Raw genomic sequence first — 27,618 nt, 5'->3', positions numbered from 1 at the left:
AAAGCAAGGCGAGAGCTGCTTCTGCTGGGGGCACCCAGCTTCCTAGGCTTATAGGCAGGTCGTCTCTTGACCTTGGCACCTCTTACTGGGACCTGAAGAGTGGAGCAGAAGAGTAGGGGAGCTCAGAGGATGAGTCTATGATGGGTGCTGGAGAGAGCATGGAGTGGGAGTCCAGAGACCTACCCCTGGCCAGGATCCTACCCCCAGCCAGGCTCCTTCCATCACTAGGGTACTGTGTTGCCTTTGGACAAGTCACTTCCCAGCTCTGTACATGAGGGAGGTGGCTGCTCCCACAGCCCCTGTCACTCAATAAATAACTTTCACATCATTCTCTCAAAGAGCCTCACAGCAATCTGGAACCTGATAGAGCAGGCAAGAGACAGAATCTTCACCTAGAAAACGTGATAATTAGCTGGGACCCATCCAGGTCCCAGGAGGAGATGAGGATGCATGGGGACTTAGGTGAGCTTGGCCACCTGCTAGGTTCCTATCATTAGATGCAGTTAAGATTAGCACCTGTCCCATTTTATGGATGAGTAAACTGAGTTCAGGGAGGTGATGAGCTTCCTCTCGTGTTACACAGCCGGCAAGCGGCTGAGAGGTAGAATTCCAACTCTAGATTCTTGCCAGCACACTCTCGTGGCTTCTCCAGACACACCAGAACTCCTCCAAGAGCTGGGGCATCTGTCCAGAGGAAAGCTCAGGCCCCCGCTGGTTAATCCTCCAGGGGTTCCTCAATAGGACGAGCCAGACCAGGAGCCTGGGTGCGGTGGGAAGAGGCCGCCGGCCGGTCTGGGGCGGACAGGTGTTCCGCAGGGTCGGGACCCGCCCCGGCAGCACGGACTGCCCCCTCCGCCAGCCCCCGGCTCCCCAAATGCAAATCGCTGCTTTGCCTGGGCCTGGGGCCAGGCGCGGGGGCCCTGCCAGGGGGCGTGGCCCGCGGCCCCCGCCCGCCGCGCGGCGTGCTCACCTGGGGAGTGTGGCAATCCCGCCGCGCCGAGTGCTGCCCGGGCGGCCGCGAGCGAGCAGCGGAGCGCGCGACGGCGGCGGCGACGGCTCCGGCGGCGGCTCCCGCGGCGGTGGCGGCCGGGGACAGAAGGCAGGAGACCCTGGCTTCCCCTGGGGCCCGGCTGGGGCAGACGCGAGGGGCCTGGGGGGAAGCTGGCTTTGGCCCCGCCTGGGGCAGGATGGTGAATCTGGAACCCATGCACCCAGGTGAGGGGCGGAGGGCGCGAGCTCTGACAGGTGTCCCTGCGTGCGGGAGGGGACGAAGGACAGGGGCCCCGCTCTCAGGGGTGTTGTTCCCCTGCGGCCAGGTGAGGGCGGTGTGGACAGCGGGTCACCCGGGGCGGGCGGGCGCCTGGAACGTCTGGGGGATTGGGGGGAAGAATGCGGGTAGAAGCTACAGCCTAGGGGTGTCAGGGCTTCTGAAGGCTCGCAGCACCCCAAGAGCCACAGCTATGTGGGACCTGAGCGTGCTGGGCTGTCCTAGGCTCGGGGAAGTTGCCTTACTGTTCACTTACTGCAGAAGGGTGGCTCACTGGCTTAACCACGGGTGTGGACCTGGGAGTGCAAAAGTGAGGGAAGTACTTGTATCCACATGTTGGTGTTTGGTGTCCCCGGCATTTATATGAAGTAGAGGCCAAATGGACACTTGTGCCGTCTAGGGGTGCCTAGGAGAAGCGAACAGAGCTGGGCATTTACACAGGCACAACCCGGGCAGCTGGTACAACGCACCTATATTGATTAGGGCTTACGGAAGTACGTCTGGTGAATATCAGAGGGGAGTCTACCTGTCCTCAGGTATGTTGGGAGAGGAGGTGGAGCAGACCCCATGAAGGTGTGCCTGCTCCCCAGCTCTGTGGATCTAGGTGGTGTTACAGGCTGGTGCACGGCGGGGTTGGGGAGTCCATGTGCAGGGGCTGGGCCGGAGCTCTGTGGGACCCCACCGGAGAAGTAGCCTGCTCAGGGGCCTGTGGGAAGTCCTTCCATCTCTCTGTCTGAGAGGGGACGTGAGAGATACATCAGCAGTGGGTGCATGGCAGCGGAGACCCAGGGGTACCCAGTTCCTGTGTTCTTTGTTCCATGTCCCATAGATTTAGATTCCAAGCTCTCCTCTCCCCAGGGGTGGGAACCTAGGCCATAGAAATACTCTTCTGGGAGTCAGTTTCCCCTGCATGAAAGGTCTGTGAGCACGGAGTGAACCAGGGCCCTCTCCATTCACCCTGCTGATCCCTCCTTCCCCATCCGGGGGAGGACAGGGGCTCCTAATACCAGAGGCTGGACTTGGTGTTGGAGTGGGGCTTCTGGAGGTCTGAGGGCCTGAGCAGAGAAGGACTCCAGGTGAAGAAAGCTGAGCCTGGTTTGGCCATTTCAAACCAGCGACTTGCCTCTTAAAGGGGGCAGCACCCAATGCATGGCCTTTATTAAGGACTTCAGGGCTGTTGGTGGAATTTTGTTACCTGCTCTTCTTTCTGGAGGAAGCAATTTTCAAGACCCAACCCAAGGAGCACGGCAGGCTAGAGTCTGGCCTTTTCCTGGAGCGGCCAGTCCTGAAATCAAGCAGCAGTGGATGCACAGGGGAGACCCAGGGACCCCAGTTTCCCCAGACGTAGTCCTGATGTGGCTGAGAGAAAGCCAGCTGACAGGGAGGTGTTAACTCTGAGTGGATCCCTGGGCACCAGGACGTGCCAGGAAGGGCTCAGTGAGGCGGAAGGAGCCATCCAACTGGGTATCATCCAATGTTTGGGGAAAGTCCATTTCCAGATCCTGAAGCACCAGTACGGAGCTGGACGTGGCCAGGAGCCTATCCTGGGCTCTCGTTCCTCCACTTCCCACCAAGAAGGCCTCAGCACACATGGGGAGCAAGACCTCAGGAAGATCAGAGACTTCCTGGGGGTTTTCCACCTCGTTGTCTTCTAGAGGCTCCTTCTCTGGGGGAAGTGGGAGGAGGGGGGACCCTGCAACCCAGCAGGGAGGCCGTCTGAGGGTGAAGAGGATCTTGCCGAGAGCCCTAGAGGGTGAGGCTGAGGTGAGGAGGCCGAGCCCTCCTTGCCTGGCCTGGGAGAGAGCTCCAGGCTGATGCTTATCAGAAGCCCGGCACCTCCCCCAGCCCTGTCCCCTGCAGGCAGACACCGAGGGGTGATTAAGCTAAACCTGAGGGGCACTGCCTCCTCAGGTGGGGTCTGCGTCTACTCGGTGTGGGCAACCTGAGTCATCTCTCTACAGCTGCTTGCTGCCACTCCCCAGCCCACTTCTTCAGCCTGTCTCCCCTTGGGGCTGTCCAGCCTCCCTGTGAGGTTTCTTGGCCCCTTTGTGGTGTCCGGTTCCCCTTCGACAGCACCTCAAAGGGATCGCTCAGTTTGGGACTTTCTGTGAAGCCTCTCTGAGTGGGTCTCCATTTGAGGGTTCCCTTTGCTGGGTCTTCTCAGTGGGCTTCTTCCTCCAAGGTCATCTTTTTAGGGTCCTTCAATGAGGGCCCTGCTGTGGGGTCTCTGAGGGAGGGTCCGTCTATGGAGTGTCTCCTTGTGGGACCCTCTCTCGGGTCTCTCAGTTCAGGATCCTCTTTGCGGAGACTTGGTCTCTCTCTCTCTTTTTTAAAATTATTTATATATTTATTTGGCTGCATTGGGTCTTAGTTGTGGCACTCAGGGCCTTTCATTGCAGAACATGGACTCTCTAGTCATGTGCAGGCTTAGTTGCTCCACCGCATGTGGGATCTTAGTTCCCTGGCCAGGGATCGAACTCGTGCTCCTGCATTGCAAGGTGGATTCTTTTATTTATATATATATATATATATATATATATATATATACACATATATATATATACATACACACACACATGCATACACACACAATAAATTTATATGTAATGAATAAATATATAATAAATTATATATATAAATATATAATATAATGTTTAATATAAATATATTATATATATATATAGTTCCACCTAAAACTATCACAACATTTTTAATTGTCTATACTCCTATATATATATCTAGGAGTATAGACAATTAAAAATGTGATAGTTTCAGGTGGACAGCAGAGGTTCAGCATGCATACACATGTATCCATTGCTCCCCTCCCATCCAGGCTGGCAAGACGGATTCTTAACCACTGGACCACCAGGAAAATCCTGAAATCTGGTCTCTTTTGAACCCTATTTTTCCCCTCCCAGTGGTCCTGTGTCCTGTGGGTACTTTATAAACAGCACTTGCCCTTCGAATCCCCAGTCTGAGCCCTTGTGGATTCCTCCTCCATTGATTTACTACAAGAGTTTGGGGTGGGGTGTGGGCTACCCTGAAGCTCCCCACCTAGCAGCTCCGTTGGCATGTCAGCCCCTGTGCCAGCCCATCTTTTCACTCAGATAACCTGGGTGCCAGCTGTGATCCAGGTCTGCCTGGGGCCTCAGCACTTTGTGTTTTGTAGAGCGCCTCTCCTTCGACTCAAACACTCGAGCATGAATGAGGTCACCAGACAGGGGGGCACCCCAGCCAAAGAGGGGCTCCTCCCTCCCAGGCCCCAAACAGGTGGAGGGGTAGACAAGAGTCAGACAGAAGGCTTCCCTGGGGGTGCAGCTAAGAACCTGCCTGCCAGTGCAGGGGACAGGGATTTGATACCTGGTCCACGAAGATCCGGTAACTAAACTCGTGTACCCCACCCACTGAAGTCCACTCGCCTTAGAGCCTGTGCTCCTCAACAAGAGAAGCCACCACAACGAGAAGCCTGCATAGCCGGCAACTAGAGAGCAGTACCCACTTTCCGAAAGTAGAGAAATTTGATGCGCAGCAACAAAGACCAGTGTAGCCAGAAAAAAAAAAAAAGGAATCAAAAACCTCAGGCAGAAGAGACAGAAGAGACAGTGGAATTCAGCCTAAGGGGGACACTCAGTTAGTCCCAGGGCACCTCTTGTTTTGCCCCTTTTCTCACTGTGAGCTGTTCCCCATCAGGGTTGGGAAAGAAGATTCAAGTCTCACAGACTGATACCAGTTACGGCTCGGGACCCCAGGGTCCTTCCAAGGTCTCATGAGAGGATGTGCATTTCTCCTGAAGTAGAGGTGAGGGTTGACTCCTCCACAGCAGAGTTGGAAACATGGCTAGCTTAGAAGTAGGACGGTGGGCCCCTTGAATTGCCTCTGGGAGAAGTGCCCCCAGCAGTGGGTGTGGGAGGGAGAAGTCAGGAGGAGCTCCAGTCCCTTCTGAAGAGTTGAAAATGAACCGTAGGAGAGAGGGGAGTGGACCTTTTGCTTTCCCAGCATCGCCTGGGCCCGGGATGTCCAGGACACTGTGGGCACTGAGCCTGCAGCCTAGGGAAGTGCTGCCCCTCAGACTCTGCTCCTACAGGTTCACACACACATCCTGGTTCACCAATGTGTCAGGAGGGGCTGCTGCTGGGTCATGCCAGGGCATCAGGAGGGCAAGGCCGGCAGCCAACACCTTGCCCCAGCTTCAGAGAATGACGGCGCCAGTGAGGCAGATGAGGGGCTGTCTGGTATCTGGGTTCTTACACAGAGCAGCTGAGCCTCCCCAGGGAAGGGAGTGATGGCAAGGAGCCTACTCAGTGCCAACTGAGATAAGAACAGCACAGAAGCCCGGCCCCACCCCACACCTCCCCCACTCACCTCCGGCAAGTGTTGTCCGACAGGCAAAGGGTTACGGCGTCTCAGGGAGTTTCGGTGTTGGCCCATTTTTAGGCTGAGACCCAAGAGCTCATTCCGCCCATCAGCCTCAACCTCCTACCCAACAGGAACAGGCTCTCAGTATCTTAGCATCCTATGGCACTCAAGAGCTTTTACAGATCATCTCAGCCTGCCCCTCCATGCAGACCCACATCTCTGTCCGATCCCGAAGTATCACAATGTCGCTCCCATGATGGATACGTTGAACAAGTAGATGTCCTGGTAGAGTGTGGAGCCTTTGACTCCTTCAAAAGTTTTTTTTCGATATGATTAGGACTTCCTTTTATGCTAATTTAAAAGTGCAGAGAGATGGCTTTTGGATAGATTTAAAGATGGTGCAGGGAATGGGTTTTGGAGGAGAGTCTGCGTTATAGGCATAAAATTACGGTTGAGCTAAAAAGTTACCCTTCTTAAATGTCAGAAGTTTGGAATAAGTTGATTCAGAATACTTGGTTATCATCCCAGGCTTACTACTACTTAAACTCTTCCTGTGCCCATGAGCGTTTTTCTAATGAAGTCAGAATTTGGAGAATGCAGATGCCTTCCCAGGTAAAGGACAAATTACGATAATGCTGAGACAGAAAACCAAAGCTGTTTATTGTAATGGGAGAAGGGGACCCCCATTGAAGCTTAAGTATCCAGTTAGTTCACTCATTTATCACAGCTTTCTGTGTGCCAAGTGCTGTGCCAGGCTGTTTTCATTCAAAATCTTACTTGCTCATCACAATAATTCTGGGGAGTATCATTCTTTTCTTTTCTTTTTTAGCTCAGAAAACAGGTTCACATGTGTGGCCAGGGTTCCCCCTGCTAGTTAGGATGGCACTGGGATTAAATCCAGGGCTGTCTGTCTGCTGTCAAAATCTGTGCTCTGAATTCCCAGGACTGCTGAAGCAGGTTTAAAAGCCCAATGAGGGTGAGAACTCACCCCCCTCCCACCCGCTTCCTCGTCAGTCTCTGGTTTGTTCTCAGCACTGTTGAGAATCCCTATGGGGGAGTGTGACTGAGCCTGTCTGTGGTAGGCAATGCCCAGCTCAAGGGTGGGACTTCATTGGTGGGACAAAGCAAAGCCTGTTTCCCACTGGAGCAGAAAATGAGGACTAGCAGAAGTCCTTTGCAGGTGTGTCCAGGTGGCCCACCCTAGTTATGCTGATGCATGGCAGACTATACAGAAAGTTTCAAACTGCAGCAGGAAGAACTTTGATTAAGCTCGCGAAATGCTTTCTCAAGTGTCATGCGCTGAGAAGGGTGGCCAGTGTGGTTGCAGGGTTTCCCCTAGAGGTCTGTAACCACACAGGACAGCATGGACGTCTGAGGCAGGCTGTACGGAGCTCCACTTATTCATCTGGGAGTGGTCACTTAGGCTGATCTCAAAAATACTCCTCAAACTACAGCAGCTCCTAAGGTTGCTTACCCCCACCCCTGCTGCTGGGGTGTTCCAAGGTCTGGAAAGCCTTGGGACTCCCCATCTCTGTCTTGCTTGGCGTGACAGTCACCCCTTCTACATTGCAGTCACTGCTACCCCTGGGACCACAATTTAAATCTCTGCCAGAGCCACACACGTCATTGCCCTAAACTAAATAAATAAATGAGTTTCTTCCCGCTTTTCCCCCTGGGGGAGGTCCACCCTTCTCCCTCATCCTGATCCTCTCCAGACCTCAGGCATCCAGACTGCCAACTGCTTGATTACCTGATGCAAATGAAGATGGCCTGCTTACCCGACATTGGCTGGGGAGCTGGGTATGCAAATTGGCTCACCCAGACTTTATCAGATTTGAAAGAGTTAAAATGCTGCCCCAGAGAAGAGGGTGGGGGTAAGGTGGGTGGGTGGGTGGGTGGGGAGTCAACCCAATTTGAATAAAATATTCTTCTGTCTTTAAGGGCTTCAGTATTTGAGTGGTTTAATAAGGAGAGGAGTCTAGAGAACGAGAGTTAGTTCAAAGTTACATCTTTCCTTCTCTCTGTGCACCCTGGAGGGGACTTAGGGGCCTCTTAGGTAGTGGCAGCTGTCTGTTGTGGGTAAATGTTTAATTTATTGAAATGAAGCAGGGCAGACAGGCGAGACCAGAAGCACTTGGGGACTGAGACAGGGGCTTGTGTAGGTCTTCTCTCGCTGTGGGGCACTGACCCAGTCACCACCCCTCTCTTACTAAGAACTGAAAATGCTGAATGAGTAGGAGAGAAGGTAAGGATTCCCAGAGAGGGCCACACAGATACTAGGGTTTGATCCCTAGACAGTGGGCTGGCCTCTGAGAATCAAACAGAGAACAGAGGCAGAAGGGCAGGCCTTGGTTCAAGCGTACTCTTACCTCCCAGGTTAGATTTATTATAGTGGGGGTTGGGGGCAGGATGCGAGATGGATTTCTTATGCTGCTTTAAAAATTACTTACATTCTCCAGATGCCAAATGAAGTGAGGATGAAGAATGGGAGACATTCTCCCCCATGCTCCACCCACCCTCTGTTGTACCCTTCCCCTTGTTTAAATTTTTACCAGCTGAGCCAGGCGATGGAAAGTAGTGGCAACGAATGATACAAAGTGGGAGAGACCCTACAGTAGCTGGAAGAGGGGGGAAAGGAGGCTAGCCTGAGAGAAGAGTATATGTGTCCCCAAGCTTATGAATATTCTAATAGTTGTACGTTCAGGAATCAGGAATTTGAAAGTCTGATGGTTGTTGTAATTACACATTCATCTTCACTGTTTAGTTACAGCCACATATGTCAGAGCGAGAAAAATTGTGACCTGTTATTAAAATCGGTTGTGTTTTCCCTGCAGATATAAAGATGAGTGGGGACGTAGCAGATTCTACAGATGCTCGAAGTGCTCTCAGCCAGGTGGAGACAGGTAAGGGTCTTCTCTTCTGGGGACAGAGACAGAAAAGCAAGGGTGGGAGAGGGTTATTGGAATTCATCGAATAATGAATCTCTTATTCATTTCTTGTATCCTTTCTGGCTTGGTCTTTCAGCCAATCAGACCCAAAGGCTGAGTCAGGAAGCGAAGAGGTTCCCTAGAGATGTGGGTATGACCCTCTGAACAGTAGACATTGGTCTACAGTAGAACAAAGTCTCTGGAATGAGGCCTTAGATCCTTAGAGACAAACAAGTTAGGGAGGAGATTCACTTCTTCTCCCCCCGCCTTTTTTTTGTGCCTGCACCGTGTAGCATATGGGATCATTAGTCCCCGTACCAGGGATCAAACCCACTCTCTGCTGTGGAAGCTTGGCATCAAACCACTGGACTCCCAGGAAAGTTCCGAGATTCACTTCTTCATTTGCCATTCCAAGACCCCTAGAAACAGCAGGCTGTGTTCCCAGCTGCTACTGGCTGACGGAAGGCAGAACCTGTCTTTGGTAAATGGGAACTAAGGCCTTTTAACCCCAGATTTCTCAATAATCCTACTCAAGGATCTAACCAAAGAGGCCCATGTACAAGTGTTCGTCTTCCAAATTACATGCATGTGGGTGGTAAATAGACCCAGAAAGGAAGGCTTAGTGCCTGGAGATGATTTTGCTTTGTGAATAAGAGAAAGAGAACAGAAAAGAATTGAGAAGAAAGTTTCATAGCTCCCTGCTTTTAACTCTGTCATCCTTACTTTGAAAGCTCCGTATAATTAAAAAGAACTTAAAGAAAGATGAGTATAAATTGTAACACCACCAAATAACTTTAATAGCATCCCAACAAGACCTCAATTAGTCTTTCATCTAGATCATTAGAGGGCGTAAAAATTAGAAGTGGGAGAGAATCGATGTCCCCCAGAGCTAAAATCTTTTCCCAAGTCTTCAGGTGCAGTCTCATTCCATTCTTTTTTTATTTTTTTAGTATTTATTTATTTGGCTGCACTGGATCTTAGTTGTGGTACATGGATCCCACGGGTTCTGTAGGCTAGGCGGGCTGGCTTAGTGGCCTTGTGGCGTATGAGATCTTAGCTCCCAGACCAGAGATGGAACCCATGTCCCCTGCATTAGAAGGCAGATTCCTAACTACTAGACCACCAGGGAAGTCCCAGTCTAGTTCCATTCTTAAAGCTAAAAGGCTCCGGATCAGGGACAAGAAAACTGAGAGTCTTGTGGAGGCATCTGTAGGATATATTTCCCATAAACTTTCCTGCCCGCCCCGCTCCCCAGTTTAGTATTGATACTGTCTGTCTGCACAGGTGGTGGCACAGGTTTTCTATTTTGCTTTGTGTCTGGGGACAGTTAAGTTAGGAGAGGGTGGGCCAATTGCAACCATTTGCCAATTGATTTATTAGCTGAGAATGTGTTACTATAGGGTCTATGGAATGGGGCATCTTTTCTTCCCAGTTGTGAAGAAAATTGCCTTTTATCTCCAGAACTCAAGCAAGGCTTTCAAATGAGTTCTCCTGAAGAGTATCAGGCCTGTCTCTGTTCTGAACACTTCCCTAGAAAAAGGAGAGTCCAGAAGCCTTGTTTCAGGGAAGCTGGGCCACCCTCCCCCTGTAGCAGGCTGGCTGGAGCCAACTCTGCTCATCTGGGCCGAGTATATTGTCCCAGGTATGTGAGGACACAGTTAAGAGAATGTCCATATGGATGGAAGAGTGCACTTAGCAGGCTAGCTCTGGGGCCCTGTTATTAGTTATGGGACCAAGTCAAGGTGCCTGTGTCGGGAGTGAGAAGGACCTATAACAAAACCCTGAAAAGTGAGCCAGGAGGTGGAGGGAGTTCAGATCCTGAGTAGGGATTGGTTGTTTAGTTGTTCAGTTGTGTCTGACTCTTCGCAACCCAGTGGACTGTAGCCCTCCAGGCTTCTCTGTCCACGTGATTTCCCAGGCAAGAATACTGGAGTGGGTTGCCATTTCCTTTTCCAGGGGATCTTCCCAACCCAGAGATCGAACCCAAGGCAAATTCTTTACTGCTGAGCTACCAGGGAAGTAAAGAATCCGCCTGCCAATGCAGGAGCTACAGGAGACGCAGGTTCGATTCCTGGTCAGGAAGATCCCCTGGAGAAGGGAATGGCAACCCACTCCGGTATTCTTGCCAGGATAATTCCGTGGACAGAAGAGCCTGGCAGGCTACAGCCCATAGTGTCCCAAAGAGTCAGACATGACTGAGTGGGGTTAGGAAGGTTTATTTTCTATAGGCCATCTCCATGGTTCTGGCCTCCTGTCTGGGAGTGTAGGAGCTCGCACAGACTAGGTTGTAGGTCCAAGAATCTGAACATAAACTGGATCTTTCAAATACAACTGTCATCCCAGTGACTGTCAGTTCAAAATGTGACCTTAGACCACTTTGCTTCCCCAAGAGGCAGGAACAGATGACCTTCGATGAGTATGGATTTAGAATCAAACAGATGTAGAGTAAAGAAAACAGCTTTCCTGCTTACTGGTTGTGTGATCTGATAAGTTAATTTAATTTCATCTTTTTCTCTTTTTTATTAAATTTATTTTTGTCCATTGATTTGGCTGCACTTAGTTGATTAGTTGATTATTGATTAGTTGTAGCATGTGGGATCTAGTTCCCAGGGACTGAACTCAGGCCCCCTGGGTTGGGAACATGGAGTTATAACCACTGGACCACCAGGGAAGTCCCAGTTCATCTCTTTTAAAGGGGACAATTAATGTCCATCCTTAGAGAGTAGGTTGAGAGCTGGGATGTTTAAAGCCATTAGCACAGTTATGACAGCTGTGGCCATCATTTCCTCGAATGGTATCATCAAGGTCTTGTGATTCTGGGGTCTTCCCTGGTAGTTAGCAGTTGGGGCTCTGAGTTTTCACTGCAAGAGGCATGGGTTCAATCTTTGGTGGGGGAACTAAGATCCCACACGCCATGAGCCTGACCAAAAAAAAAAAAAAGATGCAACGTATATAACGAACCTTTCTGCTAAGTGTTTTGGGGCTGCAGGTAGCTCGAGTGCCCTCACCCCTTCACTCAGGCCTCGAGGGTCAACCCTAGATATTGATTTTGCTCCTTTCTTCCACCACTCAGGGAAGAATTCTGTATGGGTCCTACACTCCAAGGAGACCCGTTAGTCCATGTTGTCTGGAACACCTCTAACCCCAGACCCTTCACTTTTAGGGGCTCAGCTTGGTAGCTGGTAGCATCCATACTTGAGTGATTGTCAAATTACTGCATGTCTTTAAGGGCAAGAAAAAAAGAGGTAGCTAATTAAAGTAACCAAACTTCCTGGAAAGTCGTTCTGACTCATTTTTTATGAAGGAAAGCTCATGGTGAGTCACAGTGGTTACCAACCTGGTTTAATGGCTTCCTTTGGATTTTTGAAAGGCGGATTACCCTTCCAGGCAGTGCATGAATTAAGGGGTAGTTTGTCTCTGGGTTTTAAAGGAACTATAAACAAGGGTGACCTAGAAAGCCCCAGCTCCCAGAGAACACCCTTGGTGTTGTGTGAAATCCCCAAGGGGCACATGGTGGGAGCTGAGAAAGGGAAGTGAATTTCCCTTTCACCCTGGCCAGACCGACATAGGAGAGCGTTCTCGGGTCCAGACACAGACCTCCCCGGCTGGTAGAGATCTGGCAAGGCTGCTCATCCTTCTCTTCCCTGCCGTCTGGGCAGACAGGTAAATGCAGAGTGTCTTTGTGACAGCATGAAGGACCAGAGAAAGCTCCCGATCCCTGTCCAGCGCTGTTTCCACACTGCCCAGAAGACCGGAACTGAGCTGTTTCTATGGTAGCTGTTTTGTCCCTCTGTCGTGTCTTGACTCTTTGTGACCCTGTGAACTATAGCCCACTAGTCTCCTTCTGTTCATGGGATCTTCCCAGGCAAGAAATACTGGAGTGGGCTGCTGTTGCCTTCTCCAAAGCTGGTTCTAGACTTCTAAACTTTTCTGAATCCCTCCTTTGAATCCCTGTTTTTACTTTTCCTTCGTTCTTAAGCTGACATCATATACATTTTTTTTTTCTGTTCTCACTTGAGTGGTTGATAAGAAAATAAGATTACCCACACTTCAAAAGCCCCTGGCTCTGTACTGACCAACCCCAAGCACCCACGCAGCTGACCCTATGACTTTTGACCACACTGATCATGATGTAGCTTCCAACACAGGAGAGGACAGATGGGGTGGTCTTGGGAAGAGGAAGATAAAGGCCAGTCACATCCACGGAGCTTCCTTCCCGTGCCCAGGCCCATGGAGCCAGCTGTAACTACATCACCTCATCTCATTCTTACAATCCACGTTTTTATCAGTGAGGAAATCGTGACTCAGAATGAGAAACTAACTAGCCCAGGATCGCACAGTTTCTAACCAGGAATCAAGTCGGGCCTGCCTGACTCAGGCTATTAACTCCCTGCAGATTACTGGGCAAGTGTTCCCTACCTGGATGTTGATTTTCCTCCCCATTAAGGAGGATTTGGGGGCTTCTCGGTGTAAAGAATCAGACAGGTGAGGAGGGTTGTGGATCCCTGGGATGGGAAGACCCCCTGGAGTAGGAAAAGACACCCCACTGCAGTATTCTTGCCTGGGAAAAATCCCATGGACAGCGGAGCCTAGCAGGGCATAGTCCACAGGGTTGCAAAGAGTCGGACATGACTGAGCGACTAAATAACAGCAACAAAGGAGGGTTCGGGGCTGGATAATCTTTAAGGGCTGGATTTTTAAAGATGTGTACGCAGCTCTGCTTTTCAAAAATCTCATTCATCGGTTCGCACACCCACGTGCTGCGTTTGTGTGTGGGCCTCCTCAGGCCCGAGCTGCCTGTGCACCCCATCACCTGCCTCAGCCCCTACATCCCCTCTCGGCCCACTCTCCTCTGACTCCTCCAGCTGCCTTGCTGAGTTCAGGCTCCCATCTCTCCTCTGACCTCGCTGGCAGGTCCCCTTGTGTCAGAACCTGGGTTCAGAAAGATAAAGAAACAGTCCCTGTCTTCAAGGAGCTTTTCTCCGGGACTTCAAGGCGGAGTGGGTAACAGGGCCAACCTGTGTCTGCCAGGAGCGCTTTTGAACAAAACATTTGGCCTTTACAACAGTTCTGTGCAGCTAGATGGCACCATCCCACTTTGCCGATGGGGAAATTGAGGCTGGTTAGCAAATTTCCCCAAGATTCTGAATCTAGCAATTGACATAATTAAACCTGGGTCTTTCTAGTGACTTTTTAAAAAAAAATAATTTTATTTACTTACTTACTTTTGGCTGTGCTGGGTCTTCGTTGCTGCACAGGCTTTTCCCTGGTTGTGGAGAGCGAGGGCCACCCTCTAGTTGTGATGTGTGGGCTTCTCATCGTGGTGGCTTCTCTTGCTGCAGAGCACAGGCTCTAGGGCGTGCGGACTTCAGTAGTAGCGGCTCGTGGGCTCAGTAGTTGCAGCTCTCTTTCTACTGACTTTTCACCTAAAGAAGGTGGTGGGAAGACCGGAGACCTTCACGGGGAACAAGGGACAGATGACGCAAGAGAGTGACGGCATCAGAGAGATGCTAAAACGATGGCGGGTGGCTCCAGCCAAAGGGGCCAGAAGGGAGCCAAGCCCCTGCCGGGGGCTGGGGGGGCAGTCTCTTCCAAGAGGTGGAAGCCTTGTCTGCTGCCAAAAGGTGCTTGCTGGGAAAGAGAGAGAAAGAGCTGGGGTCCACTCACTCCCTTTGGTGAAGTGTGGAGGGTGAGGATCTGGCCTCAGAGAGAAGTGTCTCCTCTCTTCTCTCATCCAGCCTTACCAACGTACCGGCCCCAGCTCCTCACAGTCTGCAGGCTCAGCTGTCATCAGTGGGGTGAGGAGATTGCAGACCCAGATGTCACTGGAGCAGATGCCTTGGCACTCTGTCCTGCTCAGAGATCTGGAAAGGAAGGACTCCGTGAGGGCAGCCCATGGGGAGGAGAAGGGGGACAGGAAGAAAAGAGGGCAGGGACTGGACTTCATCAGTCATGGCTTCCTTTCGCCCTTCTCCGCTTCAGTCACTTATCTGTGAGATGAAACTGCTCACTGTGTCGCATTCTCCAGAAGGACCAGCCAGGCAAGTTAGCTGTGTGGGGTCCCTTTGCAGAAAATCTCTCCTCACTTAAATCTGGGAACTTTTTTTTTTTTAATAATTAATTTGTATCGGAGTATCATTGCTTTACAATGTTGTGTTCATTTCTGCTGTTCAGCAAAGTGAGTCAGCTATACACATACATATATCCCCTCTTTTTTGGATTTCTCTCCCATTCAGGTCACCACAGAGCACTGAGTAAAGTTCCCTGTGCTGTACAGTAGGTTCGCATTCAGTTCAGTTCAGTCGCTTGGTCGTGTCCAATTCTTTGAGACCCCATGGACTGCAGCAGGCCAGGCTTCCCTGTCCAGCACCAACTCCCGGAGCTTACTCAAACTCATGTCTATCGAGTCAGTGATGCCATCCAACCAGCTCATCCTCTGTCGACCCCTTCTCCTCCCGCCTTCAATCTTTCCCAGCATCAGGGTCTTTATAGTGAGTCAGTTCTTCACATCAGGTAGCCAAATTATTGGCGTTTCAGCTTCAGCATCAGTCCTTCCAATGAATATTCAGGATTGATTTCCTTTAGGATAGACTGGCTGGATGTCCTTGCTGTCTAAGAGACTCTCAAGAGTCTTCTCCAACACCACAGTTCAAAAGCATCAATTCTTTTGCGCTGAGCTTTCTTTATAGTCCAGCTCTCACATCCATATGTAACTACTCGAAAAACCATAGCTTTGACTAGATGGACATTTGTCAGCAAAGTAATGTCTCTGCTTTTTAATATGCTGTCTAGATTAATCATAGCTTTCCTTCGAAGGAGCAAGCGTCTTTTAATTTCATGGCTGCAGTCACCATCTGCAGTGATTTTGGAGCCCCCCCAAATAAAGTCTGTCACTGTTTCCACTGTTTCCCCATCTATTTGCCATGAAGTGATGGGACCAGATGCCATGATCTTAGTTTTCTGAATGTTGAGTTTTAAGCCAACTTTTTCACTCTCCTCTTTCACTTTCATCAAGAGGCTCTTTAGTTCTTCTTAGCTTTCTGCCATAAGGGTGGTGTCATCTGCATATCTGAGGTTATTGATATTTCTCCTGGCAATCTTGATTCCAGCTTGTGCTTCATCCAGCCCGGCATTTCACATGATGTACTCTGCATAGAAGTTAAATAAGCAGGGTGACAATACACAGCCCTAACATACTCCTTTCCCAATTTTGAACCAGTCTGTTGTTCCATGTCCTGTTCTAACTGTTGCTTCCTGACCTGCATACAGATTTCTCATGAGGCAGGTCAGGTGGTCTGGTATTCCCATCTCTTTAAGAATTTTCCACAGTTTGTTGTGATCCACACAGTAAAAGGCTTTGACATAGTCAACAAAGCAGAAGCAGATATTTTTCTGGAACTCTCTTACTTTTTCGATGATCCAAGAGATGTTGGCAATTTGATCTCTGGTTCCTCTGCCTTTTCTAAATCCAGCTTGAACATCTGAAATTTCCTGGTTCATGTACTGTTGAAGCCTGGCTTGGAGAATTTTGAGCATTACTTTGCTAGCGTGTGAGATGAGTGCAATTGTGCGATAGTTTGAACATTCTTTGGGATTGGAATGAAAACGGAACTTTTCTAGTCCTGTGGCCACTGCTGGTTCTCATGAGTTATGTTAAATCTGACAGCTTTCTGCATGGTTTTAAGAAGCAATGGACACAATTATATAGGAGAGCCTGGAGAGGTTAGTGATTCTCAAAAAAGCCCAAAGAAAGAATGAGGAACTGATTCAGGACGAGAAATCCCATCTCAATTTGTTTATTCCTGGGATCTCACTGTCTCCACCCTACTGCGTTCCCAAGAAAAAGTCCGAGGATAAAGAAACTACAGCTTATTGCAACCAAGAGATGCACTTCCAGGCAGAAGACTCTGGAGATGTGTATGGTTTTTAACCCAAATGTTTATGCAATAAAACTGTTCTTTCAATGACACAGAGGACAGCCGGGGTCTAGGAAGTACCTGGGGTGAGGTGAGACTTGGGGAAAGGTGCGCAAGAGTCTCCTCTTGATAGCTCTTCCTAATGAGGCATGGGGGTAAATACACACTCACATGCACGCCTTTTATGATTAAATGACAGAGTAGGTGTGAAAGCACTTTGCAAAGTGTCTGTCACCATACAAATATAATCCATCATTAGGTTGATAATTATTGGAAACATTCAGGAGACAAGATAAAGAAAGCTCTGTCACTTAGCAGTGTGGGACCAGTCTGCTGGTGCCCTAGGCCTGAGTTTCCTTGTCACAATATGGGGAGGAGAGGGCTGGCTGCAGGAATAAAGTGAAGGGAATGGGCCAGGTGGGCTCTACGACTCAAGCCCAGGGACTCTGGTCCCGTGCCTTAGTCTGAACCTACTCTGTCCCTTACCTCTCTGGAGGAGAAAAAGGAAGTCACGGCCCCTGCAGATGTCCAGGGGGAACTGACAAATTCCTGGGGAGGCCAGGATTCTGAGAGGGAATCTCATTCATGCCTCACTCTTCCTTTGCAGATGTTTCAAATCTGTCCCTGGAAAATGAAAGAATCTGTTGTTCTTAGAGCTGTTTTCCCATTTATCATCCATCCTTAAGAAAAGCTAACCCCACCATTTCTCTTGGCCACCTATCCTTACTGGATGCAATTCTCAGGGTCTGAAAGTCCTTATCTCTTGCCTACGACCCTCTTGCTGCAGTAAAAGCCCCATGCCTCTTGTTCTGGCCTTCCACAAGTGGCTTCCGTTTCACCGTGTTGCCAGTTTCTGTGGCCGGGAGATTAGGAGGTACTCAGTCACCATCCAGGCTTCCTACTGTGGCCATGTGTGCTGGAGACCTCAGGAGAGCAGCCTGTGGTGTCGGGAGGTATCTGCCTCCAGCACACGAGAACCTCAGCAAATAAAACAGCTACTCCAGCAGCTCACACCTGTGCTGCACAGCTCACAGACACTTTCTCACCGTCTAGTCCCAAATCCAACCCTACAGGGCAGAACCATGCTGCTCAGATGATAGGTGGCTGGGCCAGTCCTGCCGGGGACCTGTCCCTCTTCCTTTCTGGGGTCCCTTGAAGGATGTACCCCTCTCCCTGCCCAAGCAGCCCTGAAGCGCTTGGACCTCCTTTTCTCTTCGATCTAAGAGGGAGTAAAGTGAGGTGGCCACGTTGGGGGCCGTCAGTGTGTAGTCTTTTGTTATCCTGGTTTCATCAGTGGTCATTCCTTAGGGCACCGTTTCTTAAATAATGTGGGTTGCAGGACCAGTCATTTTATTTCTGGTCAGTCACAGACCAGTCTGCAGTCCCACCATCCATGACTGGTAATGCAGCTTATACCCACCGTACACATTCAATAGGACCCAAGCTGGTCTACACCACATCCACAGAGAGTGCTCACTAATCATGTGCTCCGGGTGCTGCGAGCATTTCTAAATTCTGACTCTCTGTGTTTGGATGCATCTGGTCTCAGACTTCAGTGAACAAGTCAGACCAGCCTGGTTGTGGGACCACATTTGGAGGTGCCTTAGAGGATAAGGATGTGTCCAAGAATGCCCGTTTCCTTTGGCCTCCCATGAGCAATGGATATATCTTATGGGCTTCTGAGCATCCCTCCTGCTTCCACTGTGGCTATTGTGGGGGCAGTGATAGGGAGATCCAGCAGGGGAGGTAGGCCCAGGCAGTCCTGTGCTGTCAGGGGTGGAATGACACCACAGACACACACACACTCCTGAGCAGTGTCCAGAGGCTCAACTCAACACTGTAGCTTCTGGGTTGGATCCCTGCATTAAGGCGCCTAAACTGCAGCCTCACTTCTCAAGCTGTGAGTAGATTCTTTTGGTCTCTTGGCGCTACTTTGCTCCTCAAGAAACAATTAGGGCAGTGAACACCTGGTGTGCAAAAGTGCTCAGCAAGTGGAAAAGGAATTTGCAGAGAAATGAGCAGCCAAATTAGAGTAAAGTCTGAGGGCTTGAGGCCTTCCCTAGTGGCTCAGACGGTAAAGAATCTGCCTGCCAATGCAGGAGACCCAGGTTCCAGCCCTGCTTCGGGAAGATCCCCTGGAGGAGGGCATGGCAACCCGCTCCAGTATTCTTGCCTGGAGAATCCCATGGGCAGAGGAGCCTGGCGGGCTACAGTCCATGGGGTCACACAGAGTCGGACACAACTGAAGCGACTTAGCATGCACGACTGGGGTAACAGCAGGGCCCTGGGAGTCTCAGGGAGGGCAGGCCTTTGTGCCAAGCCAGGAACGTGAGAAACAGAGCGGCGGGCATCTCCCAAAAAAGCAGTAGTGCAGTTGACTCAAAAAATAATAGGTGTTAATTTGCATGGCATTTTACATACGCCCTGCTTTCCATTCCTACCGCTGGAGAGGCATGGCCGAAACCCCCCAGGTCTGTCCTCTCCTGTCACCCCCTCTAGGGGCATCGCTGTGTCCTCCAGGCTCCAGAACTTTCACCACCCAGCCCATCCTTAAATTAGGCCAACCTGGGGAAAAAAACAGCAGTGGGCCTCGCTTGGGTGTGCAGGGTCCAGATTTGCACTAGAGAAGCAGGCAGGTGGCCTGGTAGGTCTGGGACCCTTTGGGCACCTCGGTGAGGGGCGCCCCACTTGCCTGCGGTGGCTACAGTGAGGCCTACTTGGTAGGCAGGGGGCTTGCCCACCCCACCTACTTGGACTGGGGAGAGGAACAAAAAAATCTAAGCCGGGGAGCCCAGAGAGGTGTCACCCAAAGGAGAGGAAACCCAATGGTTGCCATGACGATGGGGACTGGTGCCTGATTTGCATAGGGCAATGATTTCCATACTGCAGGGTGGATTTCCATATCCCTGCCTCAAAGCCTGTTGGGGCCAGAAGCGGGAGAGGGGAGAGGTTATTTGAAATTCAAATGAGGGTGATTAAGGTTTTCTTGAGGAGGGAAGCGTGGACAAAAGGGGTTAAGCCAGCTGGGAAACGTCTGCTCAGGGCTCCAAGATATCAAAGGGAGGTGGCTGCTCTGGGCTGGCCTCTCCCACCCCTGTCTCTGTCCCCTCACCCCCTCACCACAGGCCCCTGGAGGCTGAGGGTGGTTGTCTGGGCCGGGTATTTGTGGCCTCGGCCTCCCAGGAGAAACAGCTAGGTCTTTATTCCCCTCCTGTCCCAGACTCAGTTTACCTCCCAGGGTCCTAAAAGATGCTTGGATTCTTAAAAACCATTGAGTGAGTTAATGAGTTCTAGTTCTGGGCTTAGGCCTGCCACCCTCTGCTGACAACAGATTGGTCATCTCAGTTTTTGTATCAGTGAAACTGGAGAAGCAGTCTGCACCTCCTTGTCCGACTGAGGAGATGTGAGGAGACAGGCATTCTGGAGTCATCTCTGCCATGAACCTGTGCCAAAAAATCACCTCTGTCTTCAGGCCCTGAGTCTGTGCATTGGACGAAGGATCTGAACTTGAGGGTCTCTGATATCACTTCCGGTTCTAAGATGCTGAAGTCTGTGAGTACATGATTGATCCTATGTGCTCACCGGTTGTTATTTGTAAGATGTGGGTTGCTGCACCCCTGGTTCCTCTAATGTGTTAGGAACGGCAGCCCTGTCCCCCAGCTCACCAAGGTGCAGGCCATAAATGCAGTGACTTTGGAGCCAGAGTCTGTATTTGAATCCCAGCTTCTCTACTTACTAGTTATAGGACCTTGAGGTGGTTACTTAATGTCTCAGCTCAGTTTCCTAGACTGTAAAACGGGGGTAATAGTAGACATGGGTCTCATAGGGTTCCAGTGAAAACTGAATAAGCCAACATCTGTAAAGCACTTAGAGTAGAGCTTGAGTGAGTGAAAGTTGCTCAGGCGTGTCTGACTCTTTGCAACCCCGTGGACTATACAGTCCATGGCATTCTCTAGGCCAGAATACTGGAGTGGGTAGCCTTTCCCTTCTCCAGGGGATCTTCCCAACCCAGGGATCGAACCCAGGTCTTCCACATTGCAAACAGTTCTTTGCCAGCTGAGCCACAGGGGAAACCCAAGAATGCTAGAGTGGGTAGCCTACCCTTCTCCAGCAGCTCTTCCTGACCCAGGCATTGAACTGGGGTCTCCTGCATTGCAGATGGATTCTTCACCAACTGAGCTAACAGGGAAGCCCCTAGAGCGGAGCCTGCCATACGTAATGCAATACAGGAATGCTATTTGCCAGTGTTAGTATCAGAAAGACAAATTGTCCACACGATGGAGCAGTGACCCAATCGAGGGACCCTCTGTTAGGAATATGGGCTGTCTCCTGAATGGACCTACCTGTGAATTCATTCACTTGTGGCCCACACACTGTCACAGCCACCTGTGCTTGGGAATGGGAAGCATACGTCAACGAAGGGCCCTCAAACAAACTGACATAAGGCAATCCAGAAATGGCTGGAAGGAGGGGAAAGAACTAGTGCCAAGACCCCTCCTCCCCACACCCAGTGCTTAGAGATGTGACAGATTCAAGGAGGCTGCTGCTGCTGCTGCTGCTGCTAAGTCCCTTCAGTCGTGTCCAACTCTGTGAGACCCCATAGACGGCAGCCCACCAGGCTACCCCGTCCCTGGGATTCTCAAGGCAAGAACACTGGAGTGGGTTGCCATTTCCTTCTCCAGTGCTTGAAAGTGAAAAGACTAGAAGACGTTTATAGTTCTGGAACTCTAAAGGTCTTTTTTCCTTCTCAGGTTTCTGCAACAATTCCATTTTTTGTTTTCATTTGGAGATAGATAGTACAAAAACTGTGGTGTAGTCAGTCTTGGCTGGTGGACAGATGTGGGCTTGAGTTTCTACTTGACAAGTTACTAATCAGTAACCTTGGGCCAGGTTGATTAGCCTCTCTGAGCCTCAGTTTTCCTCATCTGTGAAATGGGATAATAAGAGCACCAACTCATGGGGTGATGATGAGGATTAAATGCTGTCCTGTATATAAAATGTTTAATACAAAGCTTGGTGCATAGTAAATGCTCAATAAATGCCAACTATTAATTAATCCCTGTTATTTGAAAACAGTGTTCTCTTGCCAAAATGTTTGAAAATTCTCTGGTCTAGTCCTATTCTCGTATTTTATGGGGAAAGAGACTGGGGTCAGAAAAAGGGGAATGATTTTTCCAAGGTCACAGCAGAGAACTGAGATCCCTGTTTCTTTAGAAGTCTTTCCCTACCCTAGAGGTAGTCCTCTGTCCTTCGTTTTTTTTTATTGTTTCTTTGGACAAAGCCTCATCTCTCCCCATCACCTGTCCCTCAGAAGTGGCCGCTCCGACGCTTGGAACAGGGGCCCCAGAAGGGGAGGAAGAGGCATGACACAGGGTGAGCACAGGGCATGGTGTCTGGTTCCAGAGGACATTGGCAGGCCTCACTGTCTCTGAGCCTCAAGTTTCTTCACTGGTGAAGTAGGCGTTCTGGAATCTCTGGCCCTGTAGACCTCACAGGTAGGCGAGGCTCTTAAGGATGTGAAACGAAAGTGTACTGCCCAGAAAGGAACAAACCCAGTTCAAGTCCCCAAGACCCATGCTTGTTGGCCAGCCCATGGGCCCTGCCTCCAGAGCTGAGAGATCAGATTTCCATCCCTCCAGGTTGGGCTCCGTGACCCAGCCTCAGTTTCCTTATCTGTAAAACGAGTTGTAAGGCGGGAGCATATCTGTGGCAGCTGAAGGAAGTGTGAGTTGTTCTACAAATGTGAGATAGCATCTTCCGTCTAAGCTTTCCCACCGCACACGTGCCCCTTGGAGCCACACAAAGGACATCTGTGTGCCTGTGTGAAGCCCAGAGCCCCGCTGCGTCTATGCAGCGTCTCTTACCAGTCTTAAACCTCTTCCCCTCTCAGAACTCAGGGTGGAGTGGGCTGGGGGCTGGTCTGGAGGAGACCTTTAGGGAACCCCTTGACTGTGGTCAGAAGGCAAGTTCGAGTGTCAGAGCTGGGGTTCTGTTCCTGCTTTGCCTGCATTACCTGTGTGGCTTTCGCTCATCACTCATCCTGTCTGGGACTCAGTCTCCTCACCTGTCAGTGGTGAGTGCAGCACCGGGCGTCTGTGTGATCCCGTTCAGCACAAGAAGTGCTGATAGAAAAACAGCAGCCAAGGCACTTCTCTGATCTGTGCCCAGAACCCTGGGTTTCCTTAACAGAGTTTTTCCTTTCAAGTTGGATTTTTATTGTTTTCCAGGGTCAAGGGATGATGAGTGGAGACTGGGCTGGGGATCCTGGCCCTTTGACCCCATTCCAGGCCAGGGCCCGAGTCCCTAGTCTCTTTTTACGGGAACCTGACACATCTGCCCGCATGCTCCTTCAGCTCCTCTGATCACACTGCCCACTTTGGGCCTCAGTGTGTGGCCAGCAGAAAGTGGGGGTCCCAGGAGTCCCCTCTATAGCTCAGACTGAGAGGAAATGAGGATTCTATTTCCTAAAAAATTAGAAGACCTTGGGGAGGAGCCTTTCATGTATCAAAGAATGACAACAAATTATAAAGGGAAGCCAGAGGAGGCTGGGCCTCCGTTTTAGCAAAGGTGGAGGAGTGGGCACCCTCTGTCCATGGTCACCCGGACCCATGCCCCTGACATCTGTGAGAAGGGCCTGGAGAGCAAGGCTTTGTACAATGGCACAGGTGGAGAAAGTCACTGGGACCTCACAGGCCATGTCACAAGGAAGCCCTTGGCAACACCAGTTGGGTTTACTCTGCCATTCTAGAGAAGAAGCTTTAAATCATGAAAATCTACAGGGAGTCAGAGCTGGAGGGACCCTGGAAGATCTTCCTGTCCTGGGGTAGCAAGTGGGTTTCTTCAGGAGAGCCACTTCTGATCATCGCTGGTGGTCGCTATGCACTGAGTTTAGGAGAAGGAAGTGAATACAGCGGGTCATCAGTGATGTCTGCCCAGGGCATGTCTCCCTCGCTGCACCTTTGCACCTGCTATCCACAGCTGAGACCATTCAGCCGGTGGAGAACTGCAGCTCTGATCTCCCATCCCGTAAGCCAGCATTCTTCCCCCAGCCCATCAAGGTCCTCCCGTGTCCTGTTCTTCAGGTGCCTTCAGGGGCCAGCCTCAGTTTCCTTTGAAACGGAGAAATGCCAAGGCGTTTCTTTGCTCCCACGAAGAAAGTGGCATGAATACAGACAGAATTTTTGGTTATAGTATGTAATGGAAATTGAAAGCTATGGAGATCAAGCAACTTGCCCAAAGTCCAGCAGAAAATAGCCTTTGAAGTAACCCTCGGGCTCAGTTTACCGTGTGTTCTCTGTACAGAACTCTAGCCATTAGGCCACAGTGCCCAGTTCCTTGGAGGAATCTCAAATAACAAAAAAGGTAGGCTTGGTGTCTGTGGGGTCCTGGGAAAAACTGTTTTGACTGGTTAGAATGACTTCACTGGGAAGTCTCTTGGTTTGCTCTGGTGGCTACTGCCCAGGAGGGTCTCCAAAGGTGCTGGTTATTTTAATCATTGCTATCCCAGGAAGTGCCAATACATTGCCACGTAGTCATAAAGTGACAGGGGAAGTCTTACTGGGTTTACCTGGGAGTGGAGCTGGTGAGAAGAGAAGCAGCCCAGAAATGGGAGCGTTTCAGCCTCCTTGCAGAACGCTCCCTGTGTGTTTATCAGGCAAGAGTGAAAAATCCTGCTGGAACAGTTCTCCACTCCTGTGCTTCCACCTCCCTTACCCAGAGAATTGCTCCCCAGGCAAGCTCACACCCCAGTGCTGCCAAAGCATGCAAATCAGTGGGCCTGCAGCACTGTGGCTCAGAGGTGGGAATGCGGAGGGCTGGCCAGCTCCTCCTGTCTCCGTCTCGACAGGGGTCTTTGCAGGTGTCTGGGACTGCTGATCTGGTGTTCACCAGATGCCAGGGAGGAGAGACAGAGATGGAAGTTGCCTTGCCCGCTGTGTTCCTCCTATAGACAGATCCTTGACCTTTCTCACTGGGACTCTGTTGAGTATTACTCCATCCTGGTCTAAGGAGATTCTATCCAGAACCCTGGTGTTCCCCACCGATTCAAGATGCCTTTTACCCTCTTTTCATCACTGACTATACGTGTGTACTCAGTTGTGTCCAACTCTTTGTGACCCCATGGATTGTAGCCCACCAGGCTCCTCTGTCCATGGAATTCTCCAGCCAAGAATACTGGAGTGGATAGCCATTCCCTTCTCCAGGGGATCTTCCCGGCCCAGGGATTGAATCTGGTTCTCCCGCACAGCAGACAGGTTCTTTACCATCTGAGCCCCTCAATTCAAAAACCACTTCTATAACATCTCTGAAATAAGCAGCCTCTGCTTGAGCTCTGTTGACATGAAACCATGGGTTTCACTGCTGGACAATTCCACATTTGACACAATTCTTCCTTATCCTGAGGTAAGCCTGCTTCCTGGCAGCCTCCACCACTGACCCTTGTGGAGCTGGGTTTTAGGAGCTGCAGGTTAAGCCTGCTTCATATCCAAACCAATATTTGGGGAAGAAAGAAAAGTACTCTGACATTTACCTAAGAACATACTATGTACCAGGCATTGGGCCAGGTAGAGCTTTCAAATGTTCCCTCATTGAATTACTTTAAAAAGTTTTATTTTGAAAAACTTCAAATATATAGAAAAGAGAAGAAACAGGTTAACGAACAACCATATACCTACCACCTGGATTTAATAACTTAGCATCTTGCCATATCTGTTTCATCCGTTTGGGGAGGGAAATATTTTCTTTTTAACTTTTTATTTCAAACACACCTGAAGGTAGATGCTAAAATGATGAGCCCCCTTATACTTATTGCCTACTGTCAACAACCATCAAGTTTCTGCCATTCATGTCACTGAAGTATTTTCTTACAAACTATAGACATTATAAACATTTCGATCCTAAATATGGCAGTATGTGTCTCTAAGCCATAAAAGACATTTTCCTTCTTGACCACAGTACTGTTATCACACTTAACAAAATGAATCTCTCACATAATTCTTGTGGCCATCCTAGGAAGAAGGGTTGATCTAAGGGCAAGGGTTGATCTTTATTTGTTTGGGCTCCAAAATCACTGCAGATGGTGACTGCAGCCATGAAATTAAAAGATGCTTACTCCTTGGAAGGAAAGTTATGACCAACCTAGATAGCATATTCAAAAGCAGAGACATTACTTTGCCAACAAAGGTCCGTCTAGTCAAGGCTATGGTTTTTCCTGTGGTCATGTATGGATGTGAGAGTTGGACTGTGAAGAAGGCTGAGCGCCGAAGAATTGATGCTTTTGAACTGTGGTGTTGGAGAAGACTCTTGAGAGTCCCTTGGACTGCAAGGAGATCCAACCAGTCCATTCTAAAGGAGATCAGCCCTGGGATTTCTTTGGAAGGAATGATGCTAAAGCTGAAACTCCAGTACTTTGGCCACCTCATGCAAAAAGTTGACTCATTGGAAAAGTCTCTGATGCTGGGAGGGATTGGGGGAAGGAGGAGAAGGGGACGGCAGAGGATGAGATGGCTGGATGGCATTACCGACTCGATGGACATGAGTTTGAGTGAACTCCAGGAGTTGGTGATGGAGAGGGAGGCCTGGAGTGCTGTGATTCATGGGATTGCAATATTCGGACACGACTGAGCGACTGAATTGAACTGAACTGAAGGGCAAGTGTCCTCTTCTCTAGGCTAGATATCCTTTCCTCATTAGATGTGACTTGGAGGCCCCAGTCTTGGTCCTCATGCTCTACAGCCAGTTCATCAGGGTCGCTTTTAGAAAATGGTACCCTGAACTGGGCCTGATGCTCTCAGCAGAGATCTGCATATCTACATGTCTGCTAACATGCAGGTTACCACGCACGTGTAGCACACTCCAGCCAATGTGGGCTTCATGCGTGCATGCACGTGTGCTCAGTCATGCCTGACTCTTTGTGGCCCCGTGTGCTGTAGCCCACCAGGCTTCTCTGTCCGTGGAATTTTCCAGGCGAGAATACTGGAGTGGGTTGTCTTTTCCTCCTCCAGGGGATCTTCCCCACCCAGGGATTGAACCCACATCTCCAGCATTGGCTTTAGTCAACTGAAATGCTCCTTTTTTCCAGTTTCTTTTCCACAGGAAGAACACCAGCCTCCTCTCTCTTCCCCTCCCCACAAGGAACTCCAGTTTGTTTATTTCCAAACATGTCTGCCAATAAACAGAAATGGGAATCTTTTTTTTTTTTTCCGTTGGGATGGGAGAGATATATTGAAGTGAAGTGAAGTGAAAGTCGCTCAGTCGTGTCCGACTCCTTTTGGGTTGGCCAAAAAAGTTCATTTGGGTTTTTCCTTGTAATGAACTTTTTGGCCAATCCAGTATTATATTTCTTTAGGAGGCTGAGTCTCCTTGAGAATGTGAAATATGGAGTATAGATATTTTGATGGTCAGTTATCTTTAATTATGCACCCATGAATTTTTAATCACTGTAGTTACTCGCTGTGATTATTTCTATAGTTTTAGTTTGAGATTGGTTATTGGTTTTGTTGAAAAAACTCTTTGAGGTTTCACATCGTAACCCAGAGTCTTCTGTTTAAGCTTTATTGAAGTGTTACTGGTAAATAAAATTGTAAGATGTCTACAGTGTATATCATGTGATTTGGTATGTGTATATATAGTGAAAGGATTCCCACAGTCTAGTTAATTAACACATCCATCACCTCTATATTTACCTTTTTATCTATGAGACAGAACATTTAAATTCTACCCTCTTAGCAAATTGTAATTGTTCAGTACAGTGTTATTAACTATAGCTACCATGTTATAGACTTCCCTGGTGGCTCAGCAGTAAAAAACCTGCCTGCAAATGCAAGAGACACGGGTTCGACCCGTGGGTCAGGAAGATCCCCTGGAGGAGGAAATGGCAACCCTCTCCAGTTTTCTTCCATGGGAAATTTCATGGGCAGAGGAGCCTGGTGGGCTACAGTCCATGAGGTCACAAAGAGTCAAGACACGACTGAGCAACTAAATAACACCACCACCACCATGGTATACATTAGATCTTCAGACTTGACTCCTCCAATAGCTGAAAGTTTTTATCCTTTTAGCAACTTTTCCCAATTCCCCCCACCCCTCCAGTGTCTGGTAACCCGCTTTCCACTCTCTGACTTTTTTTTTGAGTTTGAGTTTGACTTTTTTTCTT

The 27,618-nt window shown here is 49.7% G+C and overlaps 1 protein-coding gene across 1 annotated transcript in view; it reads left to right on the top strand.

The window, feature by feature from the left end:
* The first annotated feature begins 1,084 nt into the window (after positions 1–1,084).
* POU2F3 (POU class 2 homeobox 3) overlaps positions 1,085–27,618 on the top strand; it is a 91,301-nt gene continuing 64,767 nt past the window's right edge. The window contains exons 1-2 of the mRNA XM_070383203.1: positions 1,085–1,215; positions 8,458–8,526. Coding sequence (XP_070239304.1) covers positions 1,188–1,215; positions 8,458–8,526 — 97 coding nt within the window. The 5' untranslated portion in view covers positions 1,085–1,187. The remainder of the gene's footprint in view (positions 1,216–8,457; positions 8,527–27,618) is intronic.

This window comes from Bos mutus, chromosome 15, assembly GCF_027580195.1.
Source record: "Bos mutus isolate GX-2022 chromosome 15, NWIPB_WYAK_1.1, whole genome shotgun sequence".
NCBI lineage: Eukaryota > Metazoa > Chordata > Mammalia > Artiodactyla > Bovidae > Bos > Bos mutus.
This window is presented reverse-complemented; position numbering and strand designations above follow the sequence as displayed.